The sequence below is a fragment of the Sparus aurata genome, chromosome 6 (assembly GCF_900880675.1).
Source record: "Sparus aurata chromosome 6, fSpaAur1.1, whole genome shotgun sequence".
NCBI classification, from domain to species: Eukaryota; Metazoa; Chordata; class Actinopteri; order Spariformes; family Sparidae; genus Sparus; species Sparus aurata.
The window spans coordinates 22449507-22467058 of NC_044192.1; the positions used below are offsets into that span (position 1 = coordinate 22449507).

A 17552-nucleotide genomic window follows, 5' to 3' on the forward strand; every position below is an offset into this window, starting at 1 on the left:
AAGAAACTACTCTTTTAGAAGTTGACTTAACATCCAGCCTAAAAATGACAAGAAGAAAATGTAGCAGAGAACAAGCAAAAGACAGGATGTTGAGATAGAAAAGTAAAGGCACAAACTCACCCTAGAAGACAGGAAGCTCAAAGTGTCCTTACATTCATGTTTTGTTAATTTGCTTAGAACCTGAGTTCCACAAACATGCTTATATTTTCATATTTACTTCCATCTTCACTATATTTTGAAAATGTCTTTGTAAGACTGTTCCCATAAGTTGTCTGTAAATGAACATTATTATTTTCAGTTATGTACTTCTTAATAAGAGCCTGTAGGTGTCACTGTTATACATGTTATCTGGCACTTGTGTAGATGCAGCAGCTGCTGTTGTTTGTGTGAACTGGAGAGGAAATTGTTATGAGTCTTACACAGGCTGAGGCGCTGCATTTTGCAAAAGGAACCATACAGCATATGCAGTTCAAACATCAAAGAAATTGTACTTCAAGATAAACTGCAATTTAACACTTTATGATGGTTTGCCGTTTCATTTTACTCATATATGTCGTCACAGTATGAGTTTTACTTCAGTCACATCATGATATTAACTGAGCTTTTTACTCAGAACTGACCCTGGGTGCTGAGCTGAGGTTAAGAGATGCAAATAGAGTATCTAGTGAATATTTTTAATGAGGATGGCCGGTTTAATGCCGGCTCCCTGTGCCAGGAGAATGGTTTCAGTTCTGATAAATATGCAGGAACTTTTGGGGGTTGATGAAAATGACCCTTCTATTTAAAGAGGGTTTTGCTGAGGGTTTTTAGACTATACTTCGATGTTGCAGCAGGTTAAGATTCATTGTGGATGAAAGGACAAAAGTTTCGGACATCTGTCACACGCCAGCGCATGCCCTCCGCCCTCCAGACAATAAAACCGTGGGTAGGGGGTGGTGTCCAGTGGAAGAGGGTCAGGATCTTCTCCACTCTTCCTGTCCTTTTATTCTATGCTCTCTTGAGCTTATTATGGTGCCTTTACATAACACAAATGGTCCTGTGAGTTGGGATAACTTCTTTTTTTTTCTTTTTTTTTAAATCTTTATATTTTACATTTATCGAAAACCTTAATTTCTTGTGAGTATACTCACATTAAACCTTAATTTTACTGGTCAATAATTTCTTTATTCTTAGTACTAAAGTACTCTGTTATATTTTCCAAATTATCATAAGATAAAATAGGGTCTGATGTCTTGTGACTGCTGGTGAAATTGGTTCAAAAACAGTTGGTGCTCCATTTAAACCCAAGTAAAAATACAAAATTATTTATTTATAATAGGAAAATGTACTCCTTGCATGTCTAGAATTATATGCTTGCCTTAAGACAAACTGCACACATGTTTGACTTAAATACAAACTAGTTTAGATAATAGGAAGTATACCATCTAGATATTATTGGTGTTAATTTAAGTCCACCTGTAAACAAAAAAATAATGGCTTCACTGTAAGAAAATGTGGGATATGATGTTTTTAAATACTGCGTTAAAAGAGAGAAGAAGTGTAATTGTTCTGGGTGGGCATTCACTCAATTCTTGTCACTCAAACCACAAACATTTCTGACAAAAAGACAAAAACCAGTTTGGTGCGATATCTTCATTTCCATGACACAACAGCTTTTAGTGAGGTAGACTATAACAGGTCAAAAATGAGAAACATTGCTTGTGAAATGACATGAAATAAATATTTCCATGTACAATGTCTTCAAAATGAGGTAGAATTGGTTACAGAGAATGTACAAGATACAACAAAAGTACAGCTGAATCACAGAGATATCACTGAAATGCCATTTTCCATCGGTTGGACAAATTCAACTCTATTTACTTCAATGGAGCAGCAAAATGCTGTGGTTTGTTTGTTGTAGTGTGTAGTTCATGTAGAGCACATTCCTTTTCTATGGCATTGAAGAGCATTTAATTGTTGAAGCTAAGCGCTTAAATACTTTTAAAATCTGAGGGTAAGAATACATTATTTGCTCAACACCTTTTCAATAATTTGTATTTTTTTACTCAACACACTTTAAAGCCAAGTCTTTGTGTGATAAGGGTGTTTTTTCCCACACTCAACCATATTCTGAGTACATACAATTTTTATGAATGTGCTTTTATTTCCAAAAGAGGCATTAAAATACTTCTTTATCACATTGCATTTCAGACTAATTCTGAAGCCTAAATGTTACTATTAAAGGGGATCTGCTCTCTGGGCATGCTTTTAGACTAGGGTTCGGTTTTGTGACAGCCACCAAAGGGCTTCACTTTATAAAAGAAGAAAAAATTGTATGGCACAACTTATGACAGGATTCGTGAAAATAAGGTTGAGAGTAACTGAAAATATGTTCCAACAGTGCACATACAACTTTTTCCTTCTTCATGATGTCAATTCATGTTTGAGCTAAAATAAAGCTGATTTGACCTGTGACACTGTGTCAAGCTGTTTTTAAAATACTGATATGTGAAATGGAAATTGGACACATTAAGACATTTATAAGCATACCTATTATAGAGCATGTACTGTAGTATGAGTACGTCTTGATATGTCCAAAGCTGTTTATCAGGAGTGCTTTGTTGTGACAGTTTGTCCACAAAACCGTTTCCCCACTAACTACACTAACACTTAACATGTCATTCATTTCTCCACCAAAACCTATAAGAGAATTACATCTATACATGAGGAAAATATGTTTCATATATCTAAAAACATCATCGATATACATTATGGCATGTATTGTCCTTTTAAAAAAAATATTTGAATTACATTCAACATTTCAGGCCTTGGTACAAAAAACCTTGAGTTTAATTTCCCAGAGCTAAGAAGCAGTGTGGATGTGTGTGTGTTTGTGTGTGTGTGTGTGTGTGTGTGTGTGTGTGTTGTGTGTGTGTGTCTATGCTGTTAGTTTCAAGGCCTTGTAAGTTCCTCGTTTCCCTGAAGTGTTCAGAGTGTGTTTTGCTCTTAATAAAAGCCATGGCTCCGTTTTCATCGTGCTCCATAAAGCTCCCTACAAACACCCTAAGGTAATAACATACATTCTTAGTTTATCATTCTGAGGTAACAATATTCTTCCTGAGTAATCAATAACACGACTATAAATCATCCTTTTGAGACGCAAAAATAAAGAGAATGCATATTAAAGAAAGAGTAACTCCTGGCAGACAAGCAGGTAAATCTTCATAAAAAATGTAATGTTGAGGCACTCACTCAGAGGCCTCCAGTATATCCTCCACTGCATCCTGCATGCCTCTTAGTTTGGGCTGTGCATCCAACAGAAGTATCAAACAGGCTCAAAAACTGTTTGCTCTGAGTGAATTTTAGCAGAATGCAGACTTGAACATATTTGTTTGCTTGATATAGTCGTTGTTTCTTGAAATATGTTGAGTATTACGGACAAGGCATAAGCTGGATCAGGTATTACATTATTTGTAGATTCTTTTGAAAATATACCAGGTACTTTACCGATCAGCAGAAATCTGCAAGTAAACAACACGCTTCGAAGATGATCTGCATATACTGTCAAATCCATTTTTTTAAATGAACATAAAATCTTAGATTATTTCCCCACTCTTTCTTTACGTCAAAACAATATAAAGGGCGGCTTCATCTATGTAATTAATTGATAAGCAGCTTGGTATATGTAAACTGGACAGTTCTTCAGCAATGAAAAAGGTTGAGAATAAGAAGCAGGACACCACGACAGAATAAGATAAAGAGCATGAAAAAAAGTTAAGGAAAATACATTGACAGTGAGTAAAGGTCACAGGAGAGCGTGCTATGAACATTCATTTCTCAAGCCAAGTGACATCGCGCCTTGGAGTCGGCCTGTAAAGTAGCAGTGATTGTGCTGAATTAGTATGGCAATCTCACCATTTCCGTTATTGCTCTCCTTACTTTTTGGTCAGTAAAAATGATTTTTGTGGTGCGGTAGAAAGTATTGCAGTCAAAGGCCTTCAACATACATAATGGCCACAAGTAATTACACCAACTTCTTAAACAGCAACGTTGCAGTACTGCTGCCACAGTAGCAGGAAGGAAATAAATAGGATCCTGAGAGAAACAGACACTCATACATTTAGACTGTCTATGTAGAGAATGCCTTAACCCCATCCCTAAGACTTACCTCAACCTTACAGAGCAAAATGCCCCTGTGAATCTTTGGAAATACATGAGTAAAGAAAATGTAAAAGATGCACAAGGAATACCAAACTTGTGCCCGCTTGTGTTCTCTAGTTGAATGAAACCTTTCATTGAAAAATCCAAGTTTAACCCACTAATCTGTCTGGATTAGGAACCCTTGTCAGTTTCAAATAGTAAGAGAATTTTCTCAAATGCCATTCAGGACTGTCAGCGCCCTCCAGTTGGGTCTTCAGATCGTGTGTGCGACGCAGGTATCTTCATAGACATTCTCTGTTGCTGAGGAAAGTTGTGCTCCACTGACACACTCTCTCCTGCTAGGCCTGATGGTGGGCTGTAGTCCCTTGCCCCGCCATAAGTGGGTGACATCAGGGGCTTTCCAGGTTTGAAAGCCTGTGGGTCTGAGGCTGGGCTGCTCATATCATAGCCATTGCCATGCCCGTTGCCGTGACCTTTGCCATGGCTGTTTCCATGGCCGTTGCTGTACTTTCTGTAGCGTGATCCTTCCCCTTCTGCTCCCTCCTGTCCTTCCTCTGCCATCTCAAAGGCCTTGCGTTTCAGTGGCGTCCCTACCTCGGCGTTCCCTCCAATGCTGTGAGATGGGTAGCTGTAACTGCCACCCACCATGGTGGGCCTTGGTGCCAGAGGGGAAGGGGCACTAATCCCAGAGGGCAGATAGGAGGCACTAGGGTGGCTGTATCCAGTGGACAGACTGGTTTGGGGGTAGCACCCTGGAGGGTAGTTGTAGACAGGAGTGCTGGCACTGTAGCTGGGCACTAGAGTAGATGCGGCCTGCAAAGAGTGTAGAGGGGTTGGAGGAAGTGCTGCACCGGGCTGAGGGCAGTATCCTGAGGACAGGTAGGTGCTGTTGTAGGCAGGAGGATATTCCTGAGATGATGGGGCACTACAGGGACCTGCACCACTGTAGACTGGCTCAGAGGTCAAATTACTGCTCACTACTGTCACACTTCCTGTGGCTGGGATGCCCACAGATGCTGAGCCCAACTTGGCACTGGTTAATGCCTCCAGTCCAGGGTAACACTCCATGCCCTGACCCAGAGGCCAGGGCTCAGATTCAGTTTTCAGGAAAGTTCCAGGCTCTGAGTAGGCTCCAGTAGGAGGGCGATCATAGGGCAGCTCCAAGCCTGAGTACTTCTCAGCGTAGCGCTTGAGCAGAGAAGAAGCAGTAAGGGCTGATATGTCATCACTGGCCCAAGGGTAACCTGCAGGGGCAAAGCTGCGTCTGCCAGCTGCAGAGTAGGGGTCATGTTTGTGGGCAGAAGGTGGTGAAGTAGTTGAGGTGACATCTAGGTGCTGCTCAGGCCACTGAGATAAGGGGGCGGCGTGCTCCGGAGACCAGTGCATCTTCAACAGACCTGAAAAACAAGACCATATCAGCATTTGTCCATTCAATCATGAAATGACAGAGCAAACATTGTAAAAAAATGAGTTTACACTGTATTTGCAGCATTTGGTCTGGACCAGATAAAGAGTGGATACCACATTTAGAGTATTTTTTACCCACTCTGCTTTCCAGTACTCACAAGAAAGCTAAGAGTCATGCCTCACTGATATCTACCTTGGCTGACCCTTTTCCAAAATCATGTCGATGCTTAGCTCATGCTCTTCTACACAGACTCATCCAGGCAGGGGACAACTGTTCTAATCTTTATGTGAAGCCGGCAACATAGCCCCCAGCCTGGTCTCCCTGGCGATAAGCCTCTATCAGCCTGCGCACTCCCCTGCGCTTTTGCCTCCCTCACATTGGGGCCATTGTTGTCTCTCTGTGACTCTCTTAGTCCACAAAGCCACCCCCACCGAGCGTGTGATCTGATTTGGCCCAAATCTCAGGGGTCTGCTGGGCAGGGGGAATAGAGGTGGGAGAGATGGGGGTTAGTGTTTGGACGAGGATCAGAGTTGTTTTTCATCATACTACACAGAGACACTGGGCCAGTGAACACTATTACAAGTGAAGTGATTGATTGAGCAGTCCGAAAAATCAGGTTTTCACGTGCCATGTGTAATTATACATGCACATTTACACAAACCAAGTAATCCACTGGTTTAGTGGTTGTGAGCTTTTGCTTGGCTTTTACAGGCCTTGTCTTTTTGACCAGGCATTAGGCTGACATTCCAGGCATTGCAGAGTATTATTAAACTGTCCTGACCCCAGGCCTGGGCCAGAGGGGCTTCCCTAGAACAGCAGTGGACAGAGAAAGAAACCACTGCCTCGATTTAACCAACATTGGTTGACAAATAATTAAGGTCATCGATAAATTCGCATCACTGTCTTTCTATACGTGGGGATAGTTTTGTCTTTCCTTTGGAACTTTTCGGATCTATGGCCTTTTGCCTGTTCTGGACCAGACTCAGATAATGTTTTTGTTGAAGCATTAATTGTAGTACAAGAATGCTCTCCTCAGAGAGCACCGGACAGGCTGTCAGCTTGATGTGAAGCAGTTTAAGCCCATAAGACTTCTTCCTTCAACATGTTTTGATTCTTCTTAGTTGAAGTGTTGCATTTTAGGATTATATTTCTTCAGTGCTTAATCTGCCAGTAATTCCTTTGTTTAACGAATTAGTCGTTTGATGAATAAAATGAGAGAACATTCTGTAAAATCTTCAGGAACTTAAGGTTATATCGTCATGCTTGTTTTGTCCAACATACAGTCAGGAAACAGAAAGCTATTTAATTCACAATGATAAATAAAGCAGAGGAAAACAGCAAATTCTCAGATTGGAGAAGCTGGAAAATAAAATATTTGGTAAATTATTTAAACAATCAATGTTAAAAATAAATGCTGATTCATTTTCTATTTCCTCGACCGATCAAGTAACGACTTATAATTCCAGTTTTATGCAACATGTTCTACGTATTGGCCATGTTTGAAGATTTTATACGAAAGCAAGAAATAATAGCAGCAGTGGCAGGTGTTGCGACTTATTCATTATTGCGCACACACTCTCTCACACGTCTGTCTAAATGTAGATTACGCCAGGTTGCATCACATGTCCAAGAGGACCACCAGATGGGCCTCAAACGGGCCACATGTTGATCCCTAAATTAAATGATCCTTCAGCCCATTAATCCCACTCATCCAATCCAGGGATCGCAGCGCTCTTGACCGGCACAAGCTCCAGCCTGGATCAGAGAAATCCTTTTACACCTGGGAATTCTGACTGGTGGTTGTACCCATCCAGAGCACAAAACAAAAAAAAAAGTTTGTATTCCCACTAACACACAATCATAGCTATCTAACAGAGGCAGAGACCCTCTACAGATGCTTAACAGGAGAGAATGTTACTGCACACTAATGTAAAGGAAAACAGAGAAGACAAAATTATTTTACATCATGACCCAGGAGAATAATTAACCCTTATTGGAGGGTCTTGATTAATTGTGTTTCACAGTAAATCTACGGATCTTGACTTGACAGGCCTAAAATAAAAACAAAATGTTTGCAGGTAAGAAGTCATCATGAGTAGTACTGTGTGTTGTGAACTGGGATGTAAAGTATACAGTATGCTCCAAATGCTACTGATGTACAGGTGTGTGTATTGCACTGAGGGCATCACCTATAGCTGAACATACGCAGGCAATATAAACCCTTACAGCATTGCTTTTCACATAAAAGCAATTTTCTGGAACAACGTTGGAGCACCTAATACAAATATAGAGAAACAAAAGAAATAAGGGTCCCACTGCAGGCTGCAAATATTTAGCTGCCTTGACCTAAATTATGTTTTAGTGTTGACCAAAATATTTTGGAATCCGTGTTCTGTGTTGAAGGTTTAAGTATAGAGGGTGTTGTATTTTAAACAGATTCTAAATATTTTTCAGGTAGTCATAAATTTAGACATGACATGAAACTGACTTGACTAGGCACTAAGGACTACTGAGACTCCAGCCGAATACATAATATTGCAAATACACTTAAATGACAGATGTATATAACATAAATCTACAATCTTAACAACGTCGATTAGACTATGAAGAATTAAAAACTTCAGTGGTCTTACGGTAGTGTCCTGCATGCAGATAAGCAAATGTACCGTTGGGCTGTGCGATGACCAAAATCTCCTATCCTGATATAGGAAATATTCTGATAATAATACATCCCATGTCATTGCACTTTTTCTCTCCTCTCACATCGAAACCATGTCCATGTGACAGAAATAGCCCCTCTTTAAGTACCTCCTCGCCCTTCTCCTGCTAGTAATTCCCCCTTTCTGTCTCACGTTCACTCTCCTCCATGTTTGTTTGTGCTGTCTTTATACTAATTTCCTGCCTGCACCTGTGTTACGCTGAAGAACACAAATCATCGTCCAAATGACGAAAAGATTGCTGTTTTGGTTTGTTAGTAGGCTGGTTATATGCATATTACATAGATGCAGAGCTACCAAGAAATTGCGTGACTAAAAAGAGGGTAAAGCATGGTAACTTACTTGCATCTTTATCAGGTCAGATTGTTTTCAAAGAAATAAACCATAGTGAATAATATGAAACGATAAGACATTTTTCTATTGCCACACAGTATGTATCGTGTAATCGCAAAGCCCTCACAGTTTTGTCGGAGTAATACTCACTGGTCATGCTGATTGCAGTCATGAGTCAACCGTTTGCTGCTTTGCCATCAATCTACTCCTCTCACTCCGTCGTCATCAGATGGTCTATAATCTATCCAAGACATATTCGACCGCAGTAATCAACTGTGTTCTGGAATCCCCACAGCAATCCGGAGGAATGTGAAAGCCGAACAAATAGAAGGATCTCTGTGAGATCAGGCGATTGACAAGGAAACTGGAGGGCCTGGACGGGTTATAGAACAGACTGAGGAAACCAGACTAATGATGGATTAGAGCACACGGGGCTTACGGGAGTGTCAGTGCTTGGTGACAATCTGGTGGTCGTGGACAAGAATTAAAGAAGCATCACCACTGGTGAGCTTACTCTTCATCCTTGTAGTAAGCTTGTGACTTAGATGAAGGCTATATTCCAAGATGATGACACAAAACAAATGTTTTATTTAATATATGTATATATTTTAATATTAAAGGCAACAGCGTCTTGTGAATTAACACAGGTAATCACTCTATTGTGTACATTTTTTACCTAAATCTAGTAGATTTACCTAATAATATGTATAATAATTATAAATGCCAAAATGAGAAAGACTGCCTTACTGCCTTTCAAATTCTCTCATTCGTTGTCCGCAGTAAAATATAGTCTTTGCTCAGATTTTGAGACATTTTTAGATAAAGATAAGATATGATTTAAGATAACACTGCCATGTTTGCCTTTTTCTTTAAAAAACGTGAATTCCAGCAACAGATTTAAACCTCTTACTGTTCTGGAGTGCTGTGGCATCTGACATGTGTGTTCAAGAGAGGATATTGGGGAGCAGGGTTTGAGGTATTAGGAGGGATGAGTGAGGGAGACCCTAACCTTAATCTAGCACCTCATGTTGTCTTGGGGCTTGGAAACACCCCTCAAGTCTCAGCCATGCTTGGCTTACCCAGAGACAAAGATGAGCACTAAGCCGGCTTGGTGCTATGACAGCTTTCCTTAATCATTGTGATTATCATACTGTTGAACGGCACCAGTGTTTCCTCTGCACTTCGACTACTGGACACATCAAAGCTCACAGGGATGAGAAAACCACAAAAACAAGAACATAAAATAAGATCAAATCTTTTAAAGTAATCAGTTGCTATGCACTCATGTATGTTGTGCTGTCACTTCTACTGTTTAGTGATCTTACACCACTGTCATATAGTGTATATAGTGTAACGTACATTTAAATTAGCTTCATATAAGGAACCTAAAGCATGAAAGCAATTTCAAGTTGTGTTTCTCACATCCTCCAATCATAAACAACAATCAATTTAGTATTTACGTCCCATTACTTCCTCCAAGGGGTCTCGTGCTTTCCTTGGGTCCAGCTCCACTCCAACCATTTCCTCACCCTCCTCCTTTTAGTAGCATTTAGGATTTCGTAAATCCATGTTTGCTCACTCAGTGTGATTTCATGTTCACTTAATTCATGGGCACCCCAGGATTTGTCCCTGCAATTTGTGTGCATCACTTCTGTTGCTGGAGATCTCAGTTATGTTGTGTGTGGTTGATATCAGTTGAAACTCTTAAATATTTCTAGTAGGGAAAAAAGGAATTTATTTTATTTTTTTATTTTTTTTAAATCTCATACAAGCAAATACTTAAACCTTGAATGTCCATCAGCATACTGATGGTGTTTCTTTGTGTGTGCATATGTTATTGGTTAAAACTGAATAGATAAAAGACCTAATCATTTAAATCAATGCACATAACTTTGACATCTGATCTTTAGCTGAGGTGAGGGGAAACTTTAATGGAGGGATTTCCAAATTTTGTAAGATTGGTCCTCATTAGACCAAGGACCTCTAGTGAGGGAATATGTCTTAAGGAATCTCATCTGAGTATTATTTACATTTGAAGATAAAAAGGTCTATACAGTTTATCAGCGATCAAACTAGGATCACTATAAAATACAGTCATTCAAAGTGCTTGACCCTTCATGCTTCCTTATTGTTCCAACTGCCAAACAATTGCAGAAAAGTCAAAATATTCTATTCCTCCTCTCGCTGGTCCCCCATCAACCCACTGAAGGACCCCAGTTTGAAAACCACTGCTTTAATGCTGATGTATAAATCAGTCTCAAGTGTCAAACCTCCTCTTCTCTAGACCACCAGTGACCTCTAACAGCTCAGAAAACTGTGATTTGTGAGATAGGTGAAGCTTGAATAACATCCTTCAGATATAAGACACATTTGCAATAAGGTTTACAGTTTGAGGTTGATGACAGTGCCATATTATGGCTGTATCATGTTTATTACTGCCTAACGTAATCATTTTTACCTACTCTCACATTAATTCCTTCATTTCATAGACGAGTAACAATGGTTTGGGGGAGAACCGTTACACTTGAGATGGCTTCACTTGATGAAACATAACTAATTTGTGTAGCACTATTGAGATGATTACATCAGAAGAGGAGAGGCCAGTGAAAGCTCTGAACGTGTTGAGGCAAGAGGGGATCAAGCAGAACGAGGGAATACTTACATGAGCCCCACACACACTGCTGTTTGCATGCGGGGATCCTGCGCCAATTCTCCGCTTCCTCCTCTGTGTGAAAGTTTCAGATGCGGTGAGGGGGGAAATTTCGCTCCGGCGCTGATCTGTCTCTGAAGGTAGTATCAGGGCCATATTATTGGCGAACCAAACCAGTGTGACCGGATAAGCCGACGGTGCGGATCAGGGGCGTGTCAGTCGTACAGTCTGATAACTGCACAGGTCCCTCACTCAACTTAATGAAGAGAAATTTCCCATAATGCAACGTTACATGACCAAACAAAAGTAACGTAGTATCGGTAACTGTCTTTGGCAACTTGTATGTGGAAAAAAAATACCACAGCTGTACGTGGAGAAGCGTGTGCTCCTGTCTGTCCTACCGACTCTTCGTCACATTTCTGCCGGAAAAACAGCGCCTGTAACCTGCAAAAAACTTTAACTCACCGAGTGTCAGCCCTCCGGACCGAGACTTTAGTGAACTTTCCCCCAGAAAACAGCCTCCGTCCCCCCGAGTGAGTCAGACAGCTTCCAGTTCACTGATGGCGATTAGGTAATTATGTAATTTATAGCGAAAAACATAACTTTGTCACTTTCCAGGATGTTTGGTGGGTCAGGATCTCAATCACTACACACTATAACAGTATCTATATGACTATAAACTGTCCGCGGGTTTAGATTGACGAGGGGACACCGGGGGAAACCCCTTGAAAACACACCGACGCCATCATCATGACGTGTACTGTCATACCTCTTTAGGACCCGCAGTGTCCGCTTTCTGTGTGAATTACACAGCGGTTTGTCTTTAAGGTGGAGATGCTTCGCTCTGTGTGAACGACCATCGGCGGAGAATTGGCGAACCACCGCTCCGGAGATAATGCGGTATCACTGTGTAAAAAGGGCAATGGAGGCGAGGGAAGGAAATATTTACATCCCAAGCCGACCGATCCTGCAGACTCTACATGTAGCTACATATATGAGGAGGCACCAGTCACCTACAGTGTAGCCACCATGACACTCAAAAATATAAATTCACATTGAGTGTGCATGTGCGTGTTTATTAATTGTCCCAACACCAGCAATTTAGTGTTCTTTAATCTGCATGGAGCAAAATAAATGCATTAAGATATGTGTGGGAAACACTAGGGTAGTAGGATGCTTGTAAACAGCAACCTGATTCATCCATTAAAGACATGGGCTGAGCGTAATCCTTCAAGCTCTCCATCGAGCCATCAACAACCTCCACTAAAACCAGTTTCAGCGCCCTCTCATCACTACTTCTTAATAATCACTGATCGGATACGGAGCAAACAGACAAATTCACCAAATGATTTCCTACGTCAAGGAAACACAATAATGCAAGTCATAGATGTTTTCTCAGCAGAGGCTAGTTGACTCGTGGTCCACTGCATGGTCAGTATGAGTAATTAGGGGTTGATTAGATGAAAGTACTTGTGGGGGAAGGGGGCTTGGCTGGAATGGGATTTGGGGGTTGTGGAGCATCAGAGGCGGCTGTTTGTCCGACTGGATGGGGAGTGGAAACAAAAATCACCCCTCTGGAGTTGAAAGGTCCTCTGTTAGTGCTTTTACTCCACTCACAATAAACAAAGACTTACATTTCCTGAGGATGGACAGACACTCAGAAGCACATACACACATACACACACACACACACACACACACACACACACACACACAAACAGGCTCAAGCACTCCTTCTATATTGTGGCTTTGGTGCAGGTTCAGCAGGCCAACAGGCAGAGGAGCTCTTGGTCATCCATTGGATGAGTCAGGCTGCTGGAATGCCAGGAATCTAACCTGAGATCTATTTACAAAGCACATATCCTCTCCATACGCTAAACACGCACTGTCCACTCCCAGAATGAAGCAAGTAAGCGAGCAGAGAGAGGACATGCATACTTACAGTTCTGATAAATGACCCGATCAGCTGTTCACATATCATCAGGTCATTTGTATTAGTTAGAGTTAATTCACACCACTGCTTGTAGGATAAATACAGAACATATCATAGGAGAAGTGAGGGATGAATACACATGGAGCATGTTATTGCACAATGGACTACACACACACCTACATATCTGAGTCTTCCCTGCTTGCAGAGTAAATGAGGGTTCGATTGTTATGTAAGCACTGACCGTAGTCTAAAGCATGGAGCCGCTGAAGAGAAAACCCTCCCTCTCCCTTCTCTTTCCCCCTTCCCCCCTTTTTTCTCAAGGCCTGCACAGGCCACTAGGCCACACGGCCGTCAGCCAATCAACTATTGTACCGTAACTGACTCTGAATATCGAGTTTTACACACCTTTTATCTACAAATCATCTCTTACTATGACTATTGAGGTCAGAATGTGGATTTTATTGCTCAAACATACTCACCCAATCACAGATTTTTCTCTAAGTACTGCTGAGAAGCTACTATAAATTATTTGAATCCTCATTTTCCTTTTTCACTTCTTTTTCTTAACTCTGATTTTGCCCCAAAGTCTTCCACCCTCCTTCCCTCTGTGCTGTAGTAAATTCGGGACCGTGTGTCCGAGCCTGTGTGGTCAGTCCTCCCCCTCCCCCACTCCTTTAGCTCACACACACATGTGGCAGAGGCTGGCCTGGCCCGTCTTTGCTTATTGTGTCCACTCATATATCAGGCTGCAGCTGACCAGTCCCTCCTGACGTTCTCTCCATCTGCCCTTCACTTCGCTCTTTCTCTGTCATTTAAAACAGCAGCAGTAGCAGCGGCACAGGTCTTCACCACACCTAATGAGGTTCGAAGGTGTGCTTCAATTTACTTAACAAGCTTTCATGATTGTATGGAGCACTAATGTGTGTGTTTATTTGCCCCTCATAGAGGCCTAATGAGAAGCTTGTGACACCAGGTTACTAACGATCTGGCTTTCATTCACAGAGTCGCTTCACCCTGGTAACTGGTGACTCAAAAGGGCTAAAACCTCTCATTACTCTTTTCATGCCACACTGTTATCATAATGACAAGGCCCATAATGAGGTGTGGGTCATTGTATGTTTACTTGTTTGTGTTTGTGCACATTGGCAAGAAATGTCTGTGAGATAAGCAGTTGTGGTTGTAAAAATACTACCAGCACAGGGATGTTCGTATATTCAGTGCAAAAAAATCTAACATGACGCTGTGAGTCTTTTCGAGGGAGGAATGTGACATTGGAATGTTACTAAAACTTGTCTGCTCAGAAAATGTCCTTTTTTACCTGTTTCTTTTTTTTCCCACCGTGTCACTCTTTAGAATACAAAAAAACCTAGAAGTAATCCTTGTTGCATTATTCCAATCAGGTTAGCGTTGTAATCCTCTTAAAGCTTGGCCTAATCAATAGAACAGTCAATCAATATAAGCATATTCATCAGCCTGGATAGCAACCTCTCATGATTAGCACATACGCAACACCGGGACCAAACTGTGATGTGTCACCAAGATTTATGTGATTTAATCTACTTTTACATACTAAATGCAGAAAATACTACTTTTGCAAAGGTGCATGATCATCAAAGGTGCACGATCATTAAAGGTGCCCTGTGTAATTTTTGGGAAGAAATTTTAATCAGAAGAGAAAGATCTTTATTGATTTTTTTTATGCGTAAACAAATTAAATAAACAAACTGTGTTTGAATTCATGACTGAATAAACAAACTGTCTTTGTATTCATGACTGAATAAACAAACTGACCATAAAAGACAACGCATTTGTTGTTTTTACTGTTTTACTTTGTTTATATTCGGCAGACCCTGCCACCTTTCTAGCTATAAACAGTGTTCTGGGGACCTTATTAGTTATAAAAACTAATTAATAATGTATTTATGAAAATTCTATTAAAATTCTGATTTGAATTTCTTGTCTAAAACTACATAGTGCCCCTTTATAGTTTTGTATGCACATTTTTAAACTGATTAATAAGGTATATTCTACTTTAAACAAAGATAAAATAAGGTTATACTAATTTTTCTCATTTTCTTTATCATACATTCTTAACAAAATGCTCTGAATGAAGTCTAGATGACGACCTTCATGTACAGACAGTGGTGCTTTAACACCAGCCTGTTTAAACAAATGGCTGCTGTACTATAGTCACATGGAGGAGCTGAAAAAACAGCGACTGAACACTTTCTGTGAAATTCCTCAATGCCAAGCCTGAAGACTCAGCTGTTAAAGCCATTAGCATATCTTCCTTCTCTAAATGACCCCCCCCCCCCCCCCCCAAAAAAAAAAAAAAAAAAAAAAAACACCCATCCACCCCCAGCCCCTCACTTCCCTCTGCTGAGCTACAGGAGATGAATCCTGGACAAAAGAAGTTCCAAACGAAAGAGGGTTGTACAGAAAAACAAAACAATCGAGGTCGCATTGTTCAAGTACAGCATGCTGAACAGACCCGTTATCCGACACACGATCATGCAGCACACACACATACATACTTACTGTATGGGGTGACTGGACTGAGCATTCTGCAGCCCTGGCCCCAGATGAAGAAGAGAGGACCGGGTCCACTTGGTGCTAGTGACGGCCCAGCTGCATGCTGTGGGGCCCCCCTGGGCTAATGCTTCTCCTGCTGCTGGTGCTGTTGGCTCTGTTAGTGGCTGGCCTCCTGCACCCCTCCATGGTTCATTTCACAGTCCGACACCGCTCCGACACGCTGCCACCTGAAGAGCAAACACATGCCAATGTCAGAGTCTAAAGACACAGAAAATATAACCAAGTTGTCCAATTCTATGTTACGTAATCACTAAAACCCAGACTGTAAGATGTTTTTGAGAAATTGGTAAAGGTGTATTGTGCGAATATTTTTAAAAGTAGTTTATTTGCTTACATGCATTATATGTTAATTCAGTATCTCTATAAAAACGATGATTATGAAATAAGTTGTTGGGAAATTCATGCAGATAATGAGTTTCCATTGCTCTAGCTTTCCTCTGTTTATGTGCCCACACACATGCACGTGTTCGAGCGAGCGATCAAGAAGCAGTTTGAACGCTAAATGCCCTGACAGAGAGGGGGCTTTTACCCTCTGACCACAAAACCGCAAGACCAGGCGAAGACAGGTTTCTGATTCTTTGAAGCCACCCATGTTTCAACACAAACGCCAGTGACCATTCCAACAAAAAGCACTTTGTACTCTGCAGAACAAGGAAGCTATCCTGTCTGATATGGAATACATGAGGGAGAAAAAATGACTGCAGAAAAGCTGAAAGCACAAGAGATATAACAGACAACCTGTGTGACATGAGGACATGTTAATGAGAATCCCACATACATATATGAAGAAAGGAACCTCTAGCATGTGCAGTGGAGTAAGCAGCAAAGTAACCAATTAAAAGAGCTCACATCACACATGGAGAGAGAACAGAGAGCGCTGGAAATGACAGGAATGTGCAAGAAGCAGCAGAAACATTGTCATTACTGCTGAAAGGAGGATTTTTTTTTTTCAACAAGTACGTAAAAGCTCCACTGACCTGATCACGCTTGGAATCTGCTCGCCTGGTGCTTCAGTTTGGAGAGTAATCCACTATTCCCGAGGAAAAAGTACAACAGTGGAGCGGACGTAAATGTGTATGTGTGACTGTGTGTGTGTGTGTGTGTGTGTGTGTGAGAGACTCTCTTCTGGGACCCTATCCTTCTCTCCTACACTCCCTCGCTCGCCCTCCAGCTCCCTTCACCCTCCCCTTGCTATCTCTCTCTCTCTCTCTCTCTTTTTCTCTCTTTCTCTCTCGCCTAGTGACAACAGAGCAACACACACACACACACACACACACACACACATATCCATATCCCCTCCCCCAACCATGCCACCCCTCCCCCTCCTTCTCTCTCTCTTTTGTTAAAACTATTTCAGCAGGAAGGGAGAGAGAGGGAAAAAGTGACCAATCATGCCGTGTCAGAGGAGAGCCTGTTTCCCCCTGCTGTGTGTGTGTGTGTGTGCATGAATTGCTGCATGTGTGCATTTGTTTATTATCTTGTTTATAAATATTATTATTATTATTATGGCCCTTCCGTGATGTGATGAATGAGCTTGTTGGACACACACTAGTGAAAAATGGTGAATTTTCTCCTTCACTGATCACATGAGAAGTTCAGTTATTGTCAATGACTTCTATTGATCTGGTACATTGATCTTAGTATTGTTGGGAGGGTGGAGTTGAACCAACCATGTCAATATTACCTAATTCCTGTGATACCCCATCCCCCCCTACACATACACACACTGGCCTGCACACATGCATGGGCAGCAGCAAAATGACCTCCACATTGGCCTCA

At 41.3% G+C, this 17552-nt stretch overlaps 1 protein-coding gene across 2 annotated transcripts; it reads right to left on the reverse strand.

The window, feature by feature from the left end:
- Nucleotides 1-1617: 1617 nt before the first annotated feature.
- Nucleotides 1618-16946, reverse strand: LOC115583050 (fidgetin). Of its 2 annotated transcripts, XM_030419429.1 has the most exons (3): nucleotides 16751-16946; nucleotides 15720-15940; nucleotides 1618-5537 (listed from the first exon to the last, which is right to left on the reverse strand). In XM_030419429.1, exons 2-3 carry the CDS (start codon nucleotides 15742-15744, stop codon nucleotides 4372-4374), a joined length of 1191 nt encoding a protein of 396 aa, XP_030275289.1. In that variant the 5' UTR covers nucleotides 15745-15940; nucleotides 16751-16946; the 3' UTR covers nucleotides 1618-4371. The 2 variants fall into 2 exon arrangements, with proteins under 2 accessions (XP_030275289.1, XP_030275290.1); XM_030419430.1 differs by lacking the exons at nucleotides 15720-15940; nucleotides 16751-16946 and adding an exon at nucleotides 8749-9081.
- Nucleotides 16947-17552: the final 606 nt, after the last annotated feature.